We start from the raw sequence: 13753 nt of genomic DNA, 5'->3' as shown, positions 1-13753 counted from the left end.
ACATTTGGGTAACACTACCTGTATTTATTTTCCCCACCGTAAGAGCTCAGGATGCAAAATATTCTCATTCAAAATAATAGTGTTAAATAAAAATTATGAAACAGTACATTTGAACTATGGCATAAACATATTTCATGTTATACCATGCTACTAAAACGTTTGCCAGTGAGAGTTTTTGGGGACCGTTCATATGTTATGTAGAGGCACGCTCAAACTTGCTGCCAGGTATGTTCCCCGGCAAGTGTGTTTGTGCGATAAAACATTGGCAAGCACATATGTTCTTCATTCGCATTTTTAAATGTACACTTAAAACATTTTGAATATACCTCCCCCCCAAAAAAAGAATGTGATATGGGTCCCAGACATAGAGAGCACCTACAAAAAATGTGATTCTATTTGAAAATGCAATAGATGCTATAGTTAGATGGATGCTGTTTGTTGATTTTTTATATGTGATGGGATATGGGAAGAGAGGAATATGTTCAGCTCAGGGCTCTAGCCCTTTGTAATACTAAAAGTAGCAGCTTGAGGTGTATCCAAAAGATAATGAGATGTGCCATTGCTGGCAGAGGACACCAGCTAAGACTTCTGAACTATTGTTGGGTCGGCTCCAAGTGGAGTGCATTGCAGAAATCTATCCTTGTGACAAAGTGTTGGTTACTATATCCAGATCTGACCAGAAAAGTTGTATTACCAAGAGGTACTCTTGATTGCTGCTGAAATCCAGGAGGTTCCTGCAGAGAGGACTAATGGTGACCATTTAAGTATCTTCTAAGAGCCAAGGCTACTAGATTTGGGGTCAGGTTTCCAGTTTGCGGCAGGATTGTGCATCGGTAATTGAGTTTTTGTGACCTGTATGGGAGAAAAATATCCCTTGGGTCTTCATCTGTTGTCTACTGAAGGTGTGGAGAGAAATTTTATGCTAAATTATTAATGCGAGTAAGTCCATGGAAGTAACAATTTTTAGCTGCCAGCCTTCCGTATCCTTGTAACCTTCTTCCCTTTCCTTTTGTCTACAGGAAGCAGGATGCCCGCGTACGAGATGCTGTACAGGTCTACACAGAAGACTGGGTCATTGTCCAGAGGAAGTAGGTTTACTGATTCTGTCCTGTTCTTGCAGCCTGTTTGGGAAAGGATAACAAGGTCTGGTTCCTGGTGGCGATGGTGGATGGGGACCTGAGGGTGCATGTCTCCTGGATGAGGGCTGAATGTGCGCACATAAAGGAACCTCTTGTAGTGGACCTCTGTTTTGGAAAAAGGATTTTGATTTCTAATGTGCACTCCAGTGAAAGGAATGTACCTTTTTAATTTTTTTTAAACTCCTTTCACTTCCCATCTATTCCAGCAGCCATTCATATCTTCTCATGAGCTACTTTTCACCCAACACCTATTCCTCCAAGGTGGGGGGAGGGGGAAGAGATAATACTATGCAAACTGACCATGGGACATTTTACATTGGAGCAAATCATTTGCCACTGTAGCATGCTAAAGTAATTGCACAGGCTTTTATCATATAATATACCCAGAATAGTGGAAATTCAGGGGCTTTCAGTAACTGCATAATTATTGCTTTAGCTGGCATCCATTGACAAAGGAGTAGTTTTGCTGAAAGGAGCCGTAATAAATGCTCTGGGTAAAGACATGTCAGCCCTGCTGCTTGTGGGACTTTCAGATAAAGTTCATAATATCAAGCAAGAGTGCCCTTGGTATATCGGTGTCCCAGGCTACAGCCTACAAATGATAGCCTGTCTTACTAATTGGGTAAAGCCAGTTGATCTTAGTGTTCATTCAACAAGAGAGTGAGTCAGTTGTATTTACTATGAGAATGGTGTGAAAAGCAGTCACAGGTTCATGTTCTGATGAAGCACAGGATTTCATACTTTCTGCTTTCAGCACATAACGAGCAAGCAAAATGGCCCTGACCTAGGGCTGCTTCTGAGGAGCCCATAGCAAATCCTGCATCGGCCACTTCCTTGTTGAGGCAGTGAAGAAAGAAAGCAAGATGCGATGGGGCTAGCAGAGTCAGATCTAGTATTTAGCACTATGGCAATGCAGAAGACCCAGTACAGCATTTGTGAAACACTTGCAAGAAGAAAGTACAGCACAGGTTGCAGACTTTTTCGTGGGAGTCATACAATTTCCAGATTTTAAAATAGCTACAGTCTGAAGGATGAACTGTAAGGGGGAGAAAGCAGAATTTGACAAGAGTTCAGATAAAGGTGAACATCATCCTGCAGGCGCTTGACGTGATGGGGTGTAAATTTCATTCATGTTGTCGCAGAATGACAGGAGGTTGCAGATTATCAGCAGGCAGTAATATTGCAGTTTCCTCCCTGGTCCAGGTACCAAAGGCTGAGCACCATGTACAATGCCAATACTGCTGAGAGGCAAAGGGACCGGCAGAAAGGGCTGCCTAGGCAAGTCTTTGAACTAGATGAAGTGGCTGAAGAGCGAAGCAGTCAGGGGGATTCGGTAAGTGCACTTTGATAGGTGGAACAGCAGTTTTTGCAAGTTGTAATTCATGTGTGGACAGAAAGTACTGTGAACACTGTATCTGGTCATGTTTTCATTCATCAATTAGAGGGGGTATTAGAACAGACAAGGCCAGCTTGTGATCTTTGGAGAGCAAGTCACTTGGTCTCCAAAGCAGTTCCAAGCCCTAAGGGAAAGAGAATAGCCAGACTACCCCTTGTAAGTGGGGCTGCCTCAGAAGAGGCTTCAGCTGGCTCAAAATGCTCCTGTAAGGTTCTTAGCAGAATAGATCACCCTGAACATGTAGCTCCTATTTCTGGGTCCTATTCAAAGCTTGGCTCTGGCTAAGACACTTGAGCCAAATTACTTCAAGGGTTACGTGTTCCCATCCCACCCAAACTCTGATACCAGCTGCTCTGTTCCCTTAGCGGATGATTGTTTGGCAAGTGTCAAGAACAGGGTCTTTTTCAGTGGTGGTTCCTTGACTGTGGAACTTCCTTTCTAGGTATCTGAGTAGGCTCCTTGCTTGCTGTCTTCAAAGGATTCTCTCCCCCCACCCCACCCCTGCTCTGCTCTTTGAATGCTTTGATGCAAGATTATTTTCCTGCTTGCTGCTTTTGTCTTTTATAATTTTATTATGAAAATATCTTGTGTCTGTAAGCTGATTTGACTTTTCATGACAAAGCAGGTTTAAAGAGTAGAGTGCCATGGACTGGGCCCTTCCCCTTGCTTGCTCTCAGGAAGGAGTATGTATATAGCTACTAAGCCACCTTGGTTGTCTTCTCTCCTGTGCTGCTCCTTCCCTAGGAGACCTGCACTTAATGGATCCTGCCCCACAACTCTCCCTGCCAGGGTCTACTCTGGCAGCAACTGGTAGCCATTACCATCTCCCTTCTACTACCCAGGACACCCAGCCAAGGAGGAAGCTGAGAACCCTTTGCCTCTGCAGACAGTGTCAGGGAGAGTTTGGGGTTTTGTTGCTGCAGTTCCCCTGCACTCCTCCTCCCTGCATTCAGCCCAATCAATAGCATTATTGCCTTTCGGCCTGTAGCAAATTTAGGCTAGGCACTGCAGTTCTCCATCTGAATAATCCACGCTGCATTTAATCAAAGTTAAAAGTTTATTTAATTAAGGCAAATTAGTAAGAGAGGGCACATGGCCCCCAGGGAAAGTAGTTAGTTGGGTACATTAAGCTTAGAATAAGCAGCAAGAAAGGAACAGAAAGCTAACTAAAACTAAGCACTACTTACACACTTAAGTTCCTGAATACTGGAAAGTTCAGCAAAGTAGTTAGATAGCATCTTCCTAGCCAGCAGCATCATGCCCCCCCCCCCCCGTTAGGTGAAGCACAAAACACTTGTTTACCAGTGTTTTGATTCTTTTTATTCTTAAGCTAACCAATCATAAATGAAATGAAACAATATGCTGAGTCAGGCAGTCTTGGCAAAAGACAGCCTGTCCAGGTGTCCGGTCTGATGATCTTGATTGAAATCCCAGAATCCTTCACATCTCATCTTGTGACATGATTCAGATAAGCACACAGCTGCAGGGTTACTCCCCCGGGCATACTCTGGCTTCTTAGAGACAGACTGGGAGCACAAAGTGGCCCTGTTGTTGGGCAGAAAATGAGCTGTCTTCTGATGTAAGATCACAACTTGGGAGGCAGATTCCTCCAATTTAGATAGAAACGCATGCAGGCCCCACTTCCCCTCCCCCCAGCACTTTCTGAGTCCCGATGCAGAGGCCATGTAAATCAGCACTTCAAAGTCACCCTGAGTGCACAATCTTAGAGTCCCACTTCATAGGCAAGATAGAAATCTATTAAATATCACACAAGGCTATGCTGTAAAAAAAAATGTAGAGCTGCCACCTTATCCTAGTAGCATGTGTTCCCTGCCTGACCCTCCAGGATGACCTGAAGCGATCCTCTGCCTCCCTGGATGATATGCCCCGAGGCAGCTGGGCCTCCAGCATCTTTGACTTGAAGAACTCTGCAGCAGACTCCTTGTTGCCCTCACTGCTGGCGCGGACAGCCATTGAGGAGACTGACCGCAGGAACGAGGAGCTACGGAAAGAGAACCGGCACAGTGAGATCCTGGCCCTTTATCCTGCTCCTGATGAGGTGAGCATGAGCCCTGAGGCTCCTTTGGCCTTTTGCAGAGTCCCGCTGAATCCAGGAGATGGCAGCATGCCTAGAATGTGCTGGTGGTGCTAGGAGAGTTTGTGGGTTGGAGGCAGAAACCAGGTGGTGTGGAGGATGCTTCCCCTGAAATCCTCTGCCAAGTGTTTGATACAGGTGGTAGAAGGAACCCTTCTGTTGCCCTTGTATTCTGTTTGCCCTGGTGTTAACAGAATAGGGGAACAGGAACTATAATGGAAAGTGCTGAGAGGAGGCCTGGGGCAGGGCCTGTAGTTACTGGCTTTTCTGGGTTCCTTAAGGGCTCCTTTAGCTAGCTGATTGCCTCTCTGTTCTGAGGCACTCCAGCAGGGATTGCTTTTTTCCTGGTGAGTTCTGCCACTGTTTCCCTAAGAGCACTGGTTCCCAAACGCACTGGGATCATGGTGCTCTGCAGCCTCTTCTTCCTGGCTCAGTCGGATACCGCTGTCTTGGATCTCATGAGACCCAAAATCCCATGAGACTGAGCACCACTCAGATCCAATATGGTGGCACCCAGGAGAACAGGTAGGAGATGCCTCCGGGGACATCCTGTGAGCGTGCCATGATACCCTAAGTCATTGCAATGCACCTTTGAGAACCCCTGCCCAAGAAGAAGCACATGCTTATGTCACGGGTGCCTATTTTGTTCCTTCAGGATGAAGCGGTAGAACGCTGCAGCATTCCAGAGGTTCCCAAGGAGCACTTTGGTCAGAGGATTCTGGTGAAGTGCTTATCTCTGAAGTAAGTCACAAAACCCACAAGCAGTTGGTAACAGTTTGGAGTGCTTCTTTGTCTCTGCAATGCAGAGTTTTTCGGTCAAGGCTTCAAGCTGTGGTACTGTTCCAAGAAGAAGGCCAAAGCAGGAGCCACACAGAAATTGCTTGGGTGGTTGTCTGTGAGCTGTGCTGGAGGACTTCAGAGTTGCTTCTGAAGAAGACTCCATTCTGAATCTTGAGCCAGTTTCACAGCAATGTTTTCTCTGGTGGGTGAGTGTGTTTGCAGTTGTTTCACATTGGTGAACTGTGTGGAGAGGTTATGTCTACCCAGCAAGCTTTCATGCTAAATTGTAAATAGGGCTGGAGTCCCTTGGGGAGGAGGGGCCCTCTTGTTCTTTAACATACTGTGGAAACCTATTTGCACAACTGCATTGCTAGTGCTGCTGGTGGGCGGACTGTTTCTGTGGATGGAACTACCAGGTAGATACGGGCATCAGTGTGTTACCATTGCCTAGTGTCTGTGTGACTGGCAGGGTTTGGAAATGCACCATGTGCTTCTGGACCTTGTCAAAAGGCATGTGTAGGTCATTATCTGTTCCATTGTAGATGGCCCTTCCCTTAACCTGGTTCCAGGCACATACAAGGTGATTGCAAAATATCTCCTGTGGACCAAAAACCCCCCAATTTTGTAACTCAACCCTTTTGCTTAGCACAAATAATATTGGTATTTTCTCCTCAGGTCTGTATAGTTCTGAACGCAGTGTTTTGCAAGGGGCAGCTTGGTGACTGGGCGAGTCATATATTCGTATGGGTAATGGGCAGTAGTATTAAAGGGCACACTATGGGTGGAAGAACCAAGATTGCTGAGCAAATGCTTGAGTTTAAAACGCCTTTTGAATAATTGCCTGCATGTTTTTTTTTTTCAGTATTTCTGCCACAATGGAAGATAGAGACTTGCTTTTTTATTGGAGAAAAAAGTGGAGAATCTTGGGAATCTAAATTATCACACCTAATTCCATGTGAAATTCCTGCAGAATACTTTGCCAAAAAAGGGAAGAGCCCTGAGTCAGTACATTTACCTGAGGAAGCTGCTCCTTTGTGCCAAATCATTGTCTGAGATATGTATGTTTTGATCATTAACTGCTCAGACATGGGGACCTCAGCACCTTGGTTTGGGGGTGGAGGTGTCCCTTTCTCTAGATCAGGGGTCTCCAAACTTTACAACCAGAGGGCCACATCAAATATCTGGCATGTTATTGAGGGCTGGGAAAAAAAATTGAATATAAAATTTAAATAACTACATTAGAGATGAAAACTAGATGAATGAATGAATAAATGAATGAATGGGCTCAAATTTCCCAGGAAACACCTGAAGCATGTTCTGAGGCCTTCAGAGGGCACAAAAAATCACTTACAATTTTTCAGGAAAACCAGGAAGTGTTGTTTTTAGGCCCTCAGAACTCCCTCTGGCTGTGCCCAGAGCACAGCTCTGGTCCTGTTCAGTCAAGTGAACCAGAGGCTTGTAGGGAACCAGAGGCTGTCCATAGGCAAGTGTCAGAGAGATGATGTGGCCCTCCTGCCAAAAACTTTGGACACCCCTGCTCTAGATCATCAGAGACAACCCTAGGATTAGTTTTTGTTTGCACTATAGTTAAACTTCCTCTGAAACCTTTTTGTTGTGCTTTCATTATTTAGGATCAGAAAGGGCACGTGACTGTAGCTGAGATAGGAGTGGTTATTTTCTCTCTCTGAAGAGAGAGAGAACCTTCTCAATGATATTTCCTTTCATTCTCATTCATGGAATAGATTTGAGATTGAGATTGAGCCCATCTTTGGATCCCTGGCTCTGTATGACGTGAAAGAGAAGAAGAAGGTACTGTACCTCATATTTCTGCTAACTTGCTGTGCTGGAGTAATCAACTGGAGTAATCAGAGACTCTGGGCAGCCTTTCAGCTGGAGTCAGGTCCAGATTCTAGAGTGGGCAGGAAGTGAGGAATAGCAGGAATCCAAGGGCTTCACCCATGGGCTGTAAATTAACAAGCTACCTCCTGTTGTGTAATATCCAGGGGTTTTTTTATACACTACTTTGTTAGGCATGGGGAATACTGGTTTGGTTGGAGCCACTTTGGATTATGCCAGTGGGATAGGTACCTTTGGCAGTGCATTTATACACTCTTGATGTGGGCTCATTTCTTCCCTTGTAGTCAGGAATTCAGTCTGCACTCCTCTTCTCCTTTGAATAGTTGGCAGGAACTACTCCCAGTTTTCTGAAGGAAGGATGTATTTTCTTTCTCCAGACAATGTCCTGCCTTTTGCTATTTTATCTGACTTCCCCTGATTCCTGCCTCATCCTCCTCCCCTTTGCTTGGGAGTTTGCTTGGGAGAAAGACAGATGGAGAAACCAGGGCAGTGATTCAGAGATGCTTGTGTTAGGAGCCTGTCTCTTCCATAGGTTGTGCTTTGCCTGGTTCCTTCCAACCCAAGGGGCTTCAGCAGTAGCAGGACAGCCAGTGAACTGCATGCCTGCTGCTCCCAGCTCTTTGAATTTGAGCATAATGAGCATCTCAGAAGATTACGATGTGGGTTTAGGCATATCTTAGGGTGGCTTCCTAGTGGCCACATGAAAGACTCTGACCAGGCTTCTTGTAAGAGCATTGGTGACAGCAGCAAACCATGTTCCAAGACCAGAGTGAATCTGTCCAGCAGATCTGAATTTCCCTCTGCTTGTTATCTGACAAACTGTGATGTTTCCAGTTGCATTGCTTTTAATGCTGATATGATAAGGACCTCCAGCTTCCTCCTTTTTCCAACTTCTTTAGATCTCTGAAAACTTCTACTTTGATCTCAATTCGGAGCACATGAAGGGCCTCCTGCGAGCTCACAGCGCTCACCCTGCCATCTCCACCCTGGCCCGCTCAGCTATCTTCTCTCTCACACATCCTTCTCCGGATATATTCTTGGTGATCAAGGTGAGATGCTTGGTTGGATGCCTCCAGAGTCCCATCCAGCTTGCAGCAGTCCTAGCAGATGTTCTGGGTGTGATATAGGCAGGATGGCTATGCTCTGCTATTTTGTGTGAGCACAGGAAAAGGATTTGTTGCAGAAGGCAGCATCTGGAAATCATGGTGTTGTGCTTTTTATGCATGCTTGTGGTTCTTTATGGCTGTGAAGATAGTTTTTAAAAACATACGAGCAATGATTCATGAATTCTCTGAAACCAGAATGGTGCTCAGTAAGATTTCCAGTAGTGGGACTCTAGAGTGTTGCTGTTAGAAGAATAAGCAAAATAAATTATTCAAATTAAAAAAAAAAAAAAGATGATGATGCAAAAATGTTTGAAATACATAATCTCTACAGGACCCAGTTTGGCTTTTCTTGCCACAGAAACTTCTTGATTTTTCTAAAGCACTGAGTAAGCATGGCTCTTGTGGATAGGGTTCTTCATTTGTCATTATCTATAGAATGTGTGGGAGAACTTTCAGGTTGAAGCCCTCCAGCTGCTTGAGATGTGTATGTCAGCTTTTCTCAGAGTTAGGACAGAACTTGAAACATAGCTCATGGAATCCTTGGTTTAATTTAAATCTTAAAAACATATTTCACCATACTGAAATATTTCCTTTTGTCCTAACTCTCCCACCACTCAATTTTAGTGGAAGCCCCCTGGTTCTGAGGTTGTGCGAGAGAGAAGAGAACATCCCTCTATCTATCCCATGCATAATTTTATACGTCTTATTAAGGCCTCTTTTGTCTGGGCTGAAGAGCCTCGAATGCTGTGGCCTTTCCTCATAAGGGAGGTGCCACAGCCCACAAATCAGTTTTTGCTATGACTCAAAGTGACTTATGTTAAAAGAAACAGTACAACAAGACACAAAAAAGTAATCCATACCCAACCGGTGGAATCAGCTTTAAAAGGTCAAACCCCTAGTTACAGAAAATCCATCATAGCGAGTGGGTCAGCTGTTCAAACAGAATCAGAACAAGCACAGAAGATCACCAAGTTCTGAATTCCTTGCAAACATAGGTGGGTTTTCACTTGCTGCCTGAAGATCAGGTGGCTAAGGGCCACTTGGATCATACAACAGAATGTAGGACCAGAGAGTCAGAACCACCACTGAAAAGACCCTGTTCCAAATGGATGAATGCCTCACCTCTGAAGGTTGCAGCATCTGAAGTAGTGTGTCAGATGAAGAGTGATGCATGCAAGGTGGTATATAATGGTGATGGTTATCCTTGAGACACACAGGACCCAAGCAATTTAAGATTTTGAAGATAAGTTATCAGAAACTTCAGGGTTTCCATTAGACTTCGTCACCAGTAACCAGCCTCTTCTCTTCTAGTTGGAAAAGGTGCTGCAGCAAGGGGACATCAGTGAGTGCTTTGAGCCTTACATGGTCATGAAGGAGACAGATGCTTTGAAGGTAGATGGAATCCAGCCAAGCTGGAAACTGCTGTGCTCCAAATAATGCTATGTTTGGGTGGGTGGGTGGTTATCGTATGTTGAACTTGGCTCTGGATTCCAGTTCCAGCTGTCATTCCTTCCTTGGGTGGCCTGAGAACAGTCAGTGTCACAGGCTCATATCCTCACCAGAATAATACAGGTCTATTTCACGAGTAAGGACTGAGTAATGAAAAGGCTCTCATTATTACATCTTTCTCCTTCCCCTCCCCCACTTGTGCATTCAGAACAAGGAGAAGTTGGAGAAGTTGCGGGTGGCAGCAGAGCAGTTTTGCACTCGCTTGGGGAGGTACCGCATGCCGTTTGCCTGGACCGCCATCCATCTCATGAATATAATCAATAGCACTGGAATGCTGGAGAGGGATGCTTCTGACGCTGAGGGTGGTAAGTTGAATGCTGTGGCCCAACTCAGTAGGAAAATGTCACTGGTCTTCTGTCTTCTGCTGCTGCTTCTTTGCTTGTTATGTTGATCCTGTGTCCGAGTAAAGCTTAGGATTTGGTGGTTGCTTGATGGGAGCTCCCTGTGTCTGGACTACCAGAAGAACAGGACGCGTGGCAGAGATGGAGTGATTTAGGGAGCAGGGGAGGCTGTTGTAAAGTAGGTTGCATACCTCCAAGATCAGGAAGAGAGATTACCCAAGACAGGAATTGTGAAGACAGGGGCACTGCGGCCAAGCAACCCACAATATTATTTATTTATTTACAGTGTTTGTATCCTTCCCTTTCAGTAAGAAATGTAGCAGGGTGGTTTGCAAATATTAAATTGGATGTCATAAAAACCAATCAAAAACAATAAATTAAAAAGTCAGCAATCAAAATAATATAAGCAGTTGGTAGAAAAGCATGACAGTAAAAATGAACCACGCTGCAGTCATTTATGTGCACCCTGAGGCTTGTAATGTGGAAATTTAGTATGAAGTGGTTTAATGGTCAAGAATTGGAGGCAAAAGAGGCTGTATCTTTTATGTGTCTTCTCTCCTTTCTTTAAACAAGGATGTCCTGCTGGTGAGTCCTCAATGAACTGGCAGCAACAGACAAGGGATCAGGCTCAGATTCAGGAGCTCTTGAATGATAGATCCCAAGTTTAATTTCCAGCCTATATTGTGTTTTGTCTCTGAAACAGTTTGTTAATAAACACTTGCCCCCCACTCCAAAAATTAATAGATTTGCTGCAGGGAACTTTGGCAGTCTGCATAGCCAAAGCACAGTGCAGAATACAGCCTCTGCAACAGATTCATGGTCCAATCCGATCCCCCTTTCCAGTGCCAATGCAGTTGCAAGGTAAGGGGACAAATATTCCCATAACTTGAGTAGGCCTCTGTGATCCCTACCACCATAGGATGCAGTGCATGCAACATTGACACAGCTGCATCAGTGCTGGAAGGTTGGATAGAATTGAGTCCTCAAGCAGGTTCAGGGCATGCTTTTCATCCACATGATCAGTTTTCTTCCGTCTAAGAACCTGGTTGTGTGAAATACTGCTACTTACCAGCTTTGATGCACCAGAATTTAAAATCATGTTTAAATTCCTAGACTTGATAAGCACATGACATAGCAGTGGATTTAATGACAGCCACCTCAGGTCATCTTGTGGGACACTGTGTTCTACAAGAGACCACAAATATTTAGGATGGGGAGGATAATTTGAAAATTTGTGGGTAATTCCTGGTACTGCTTCAGTAAAAGGTTACTTTTAATGCTTTGCAATACTTTTTAATTGCGATCACCACGCGCCCAGGCACACGCACGCATGCTTGAAGACAAAAGTTATGGAGAATAAAAACAAGCTAAACTGCATGCATGTGCAGTGGGGAGGACAAAGAAGAGAATTCTGATAAAGAACTCTGCACTTGGCGAAAATTATGGAACTGACAGACTGGCAGCAACTTGCCCAATGCCATACATTCAGCTCTCCCAATTGTTTTCTTGCCTGATTTGGCCCCACACATTTTGTGTGTGTGCATGAACTCTGTGTGTTGCCTCTTTCATAGGATGCGGACCTGTTGCCTTTCGGGGCATGAGAATGTTTTCTATCTTATCTCCTATTGAGCCTCTTTCCTAGACCGCAAAGGCACCTGGAATGAGCGCAAGAGGAAAGCGTACGAGCGCTTGAGTGTTGGGGAGGAGACCTGCAGCTTCAGCAACTTCCGCCCAGCTACCCTCACAGTCACCAACTTCTTCAAGCAGGTGCGCACTCTGAGCTTGGCTGGGTTAAGTCATCACAGGGGTAGTGCCCCATCCACTGAGGATTCCCTTTATCAAAGGATGGCACTCTGTTGCTTTGATTCAACTTTCTTCTTCCCTTTTCTGCTCTCCTCTTCTTCCCCCATCTCCACTCCCAAATTTCAGGAAAGTGATCGCCTCAGTGACGAAGACCTGTACAAGTTCCTAGCGGATATGAGGCGGCCATCATCTGTCCTTAGAAGGCTCCGACCTGTCACAGGTAGGGTGGGTTTCTGCTTGCTCATTTTGACTTTCTCTATAGCAATGTTTCTCAAACTGGGTTGAAATCAACTAGGTGGGTTGCGAGCCAATTTCAGGTGGGTCCCCGTTCATTTCAATATTTTATTTTTAATCCGTTAGACTTGATGCTACCGTGGTATATGACTTCATCTGAGGAAATGTTAAAGACCTGAACTTTTAACAGGTTACTATGTATATTCTTTTAACAATGATAGTAAATGGGACTTACTCCTGGGTAAGTGTGGGTAGGATTGCAGCCTAGGATTGTTAAAAATTTTCCTGCTTGATTATGTCACTTCCAGTCATGACATCACTTCTGGTGGGTCCTGACAGATTCTCATTCTAAAAGTGGGTCCCAGTGCTAAATTTGTGAGAACCACTCAGTGGCGTCACTAGGATTTGTGTCACCCGGTGCGGGAGGCCTGCATGTCACGGGCAACACCCCAGGTGGTGGGCGTGGTGATGTACCATTGCCCCGCCCCCACTGGTTTTTTGGCAGTACCTTTTGATAGAACACAGATATTTCAGTGTGGTTTGTTTCATTGCATTCTGCATGAAATTACGCATTGATTGATATATAACATGATAGTATTATTCCCCCAAATTCTGATTTTAGTGATTTTGAAAACTTGTAGAGACTCACTCACTCACTCACTCACTCACTCACTCACTCACTCACTCTCGTCAGCTTACTAACACCTTATTGCAGCAGTTCTCAAACGTTTAGCACCAGGACCCACTTTTTAGAATAACAATCTGTCCAGGACCCATTGAAAGTGATGTCATGGCCAGAAGTGACATCATCAAGCAAATTAAAATAATTATAAATAGCTAAATTAAAATAAAAGAAATAATTAAATAAGGGGGAACCAGTCCTGTTCCACCAAGTGAGTTTTCTCTGTAGTCTGCCTGCAATAACCCCCCCCCAAAGAATCATTGAGATCTTCAGCCCTCCCCAGTGCCCAGTTTAAAGTCCTTCTATTTCAAGCACATCAGTACAAAGACCCACCTGGTTTTACAAATCTGAGAGCCCAATCCTATGCCTGTCTACTCAGAAGTAAGTCCCATTAGAGTCAATGGGGCTTACTCCCAGGAAAGTGGGGATAGGAGTCCAGCCTCAGAGCCCAATTCTATGCATGTTTACTCAGAAGTAAGTCCCATTAGAGTCAGTTGGGCTTACTCTCAGGAAAGTGTGGGTAGGATTGGGCTGTGAGGGAAACTTTGCAAGTGCAAAATAGAAAACTTTCCCCTTACCAGTTCAAGCCTCTTTGTTGGTCCTTTCTAGTGGGGGGGGGGAGGCTGCCTTCTGGGGCTTTTGTTGCACTCCAGTCCCATCGAATTGGGACCATTCTGGTGTCCTCACATTCTTTGCCTGGCCTGACCACCAGCCAAGGCACATCTGCCTACTCGTGAGTAAATAATACGTGAGGCTGCTTCACTTCCCATAGGGCTCCATACACTCAGGTGTTTTGGGGGCTGCATTCATT

The 13753-nt window shown here is 44.9% G+C and overlaps 1 protein-coding gene across 1 annotated transcript in view; it reads left to right on the top strand.

Annotated features, from left to right (window-relative positions):
• The window catches only part of DOCK6 (dedicator of cytokinesis 6), a 104674-nt gene that overhangs the window by 22755 nt on the left and 68166 nt on the right, over window positions 1-13753 (top strand). Inside the window, exons 4-13 of the mRNA XM_066616621.1 lie at window positions 1020-1088; window positions 2343-2472; window positions 4382-4594; window positions 5286-5371; window positions 7153-7219; window positions 8167-8316; window positions 9685-9765; window positions 10031-10187; window positions 11866-11990; window positions 12153-12246. Of these exons, the coding sequence (XP_066472718.1) occupies window positions 1020-1088; window positions 2343-2472; window positions 4382-4594; window positions 5286-5371; window positions 7153-7219; window positions 8167-8316; window positions 9685-9765; window positions 10031-10187; window positions 11866-11990; window positions 12153-12246 (1172 nt within the window). The remainder of the gene's footprint in view (window positions 1-1019; window positions 1089-2342; window positions 2473-4381; window positions 4595-5285; window positions 5372-7152; window positions 7220-8166; window positions 8317-9684; window positions 9766-10030; window positions 10188-11865; window positions 11991-12152; window positions 12247-13753) is intronic.

Source organism: Tiliqua scincoides, chromosome 2 (assembly GCF_035046505.1).
Source record: "Tiliqua scincoides isolate rTilSci1 chromosome 2, rTilSci1.hap2, whole genome shotgun sequence".
Taxonomy (NCBI): Eukaryota; Metazoa; Chordata; class Lepidosauria; order Squamata; family Scincidae; genus Tiliqua; species Tiliqua scincoides.
Note: the sequence above shows the minus strand (reverse complement) of the source record. Positions and strands in the feature narration are given on the sequence as shown.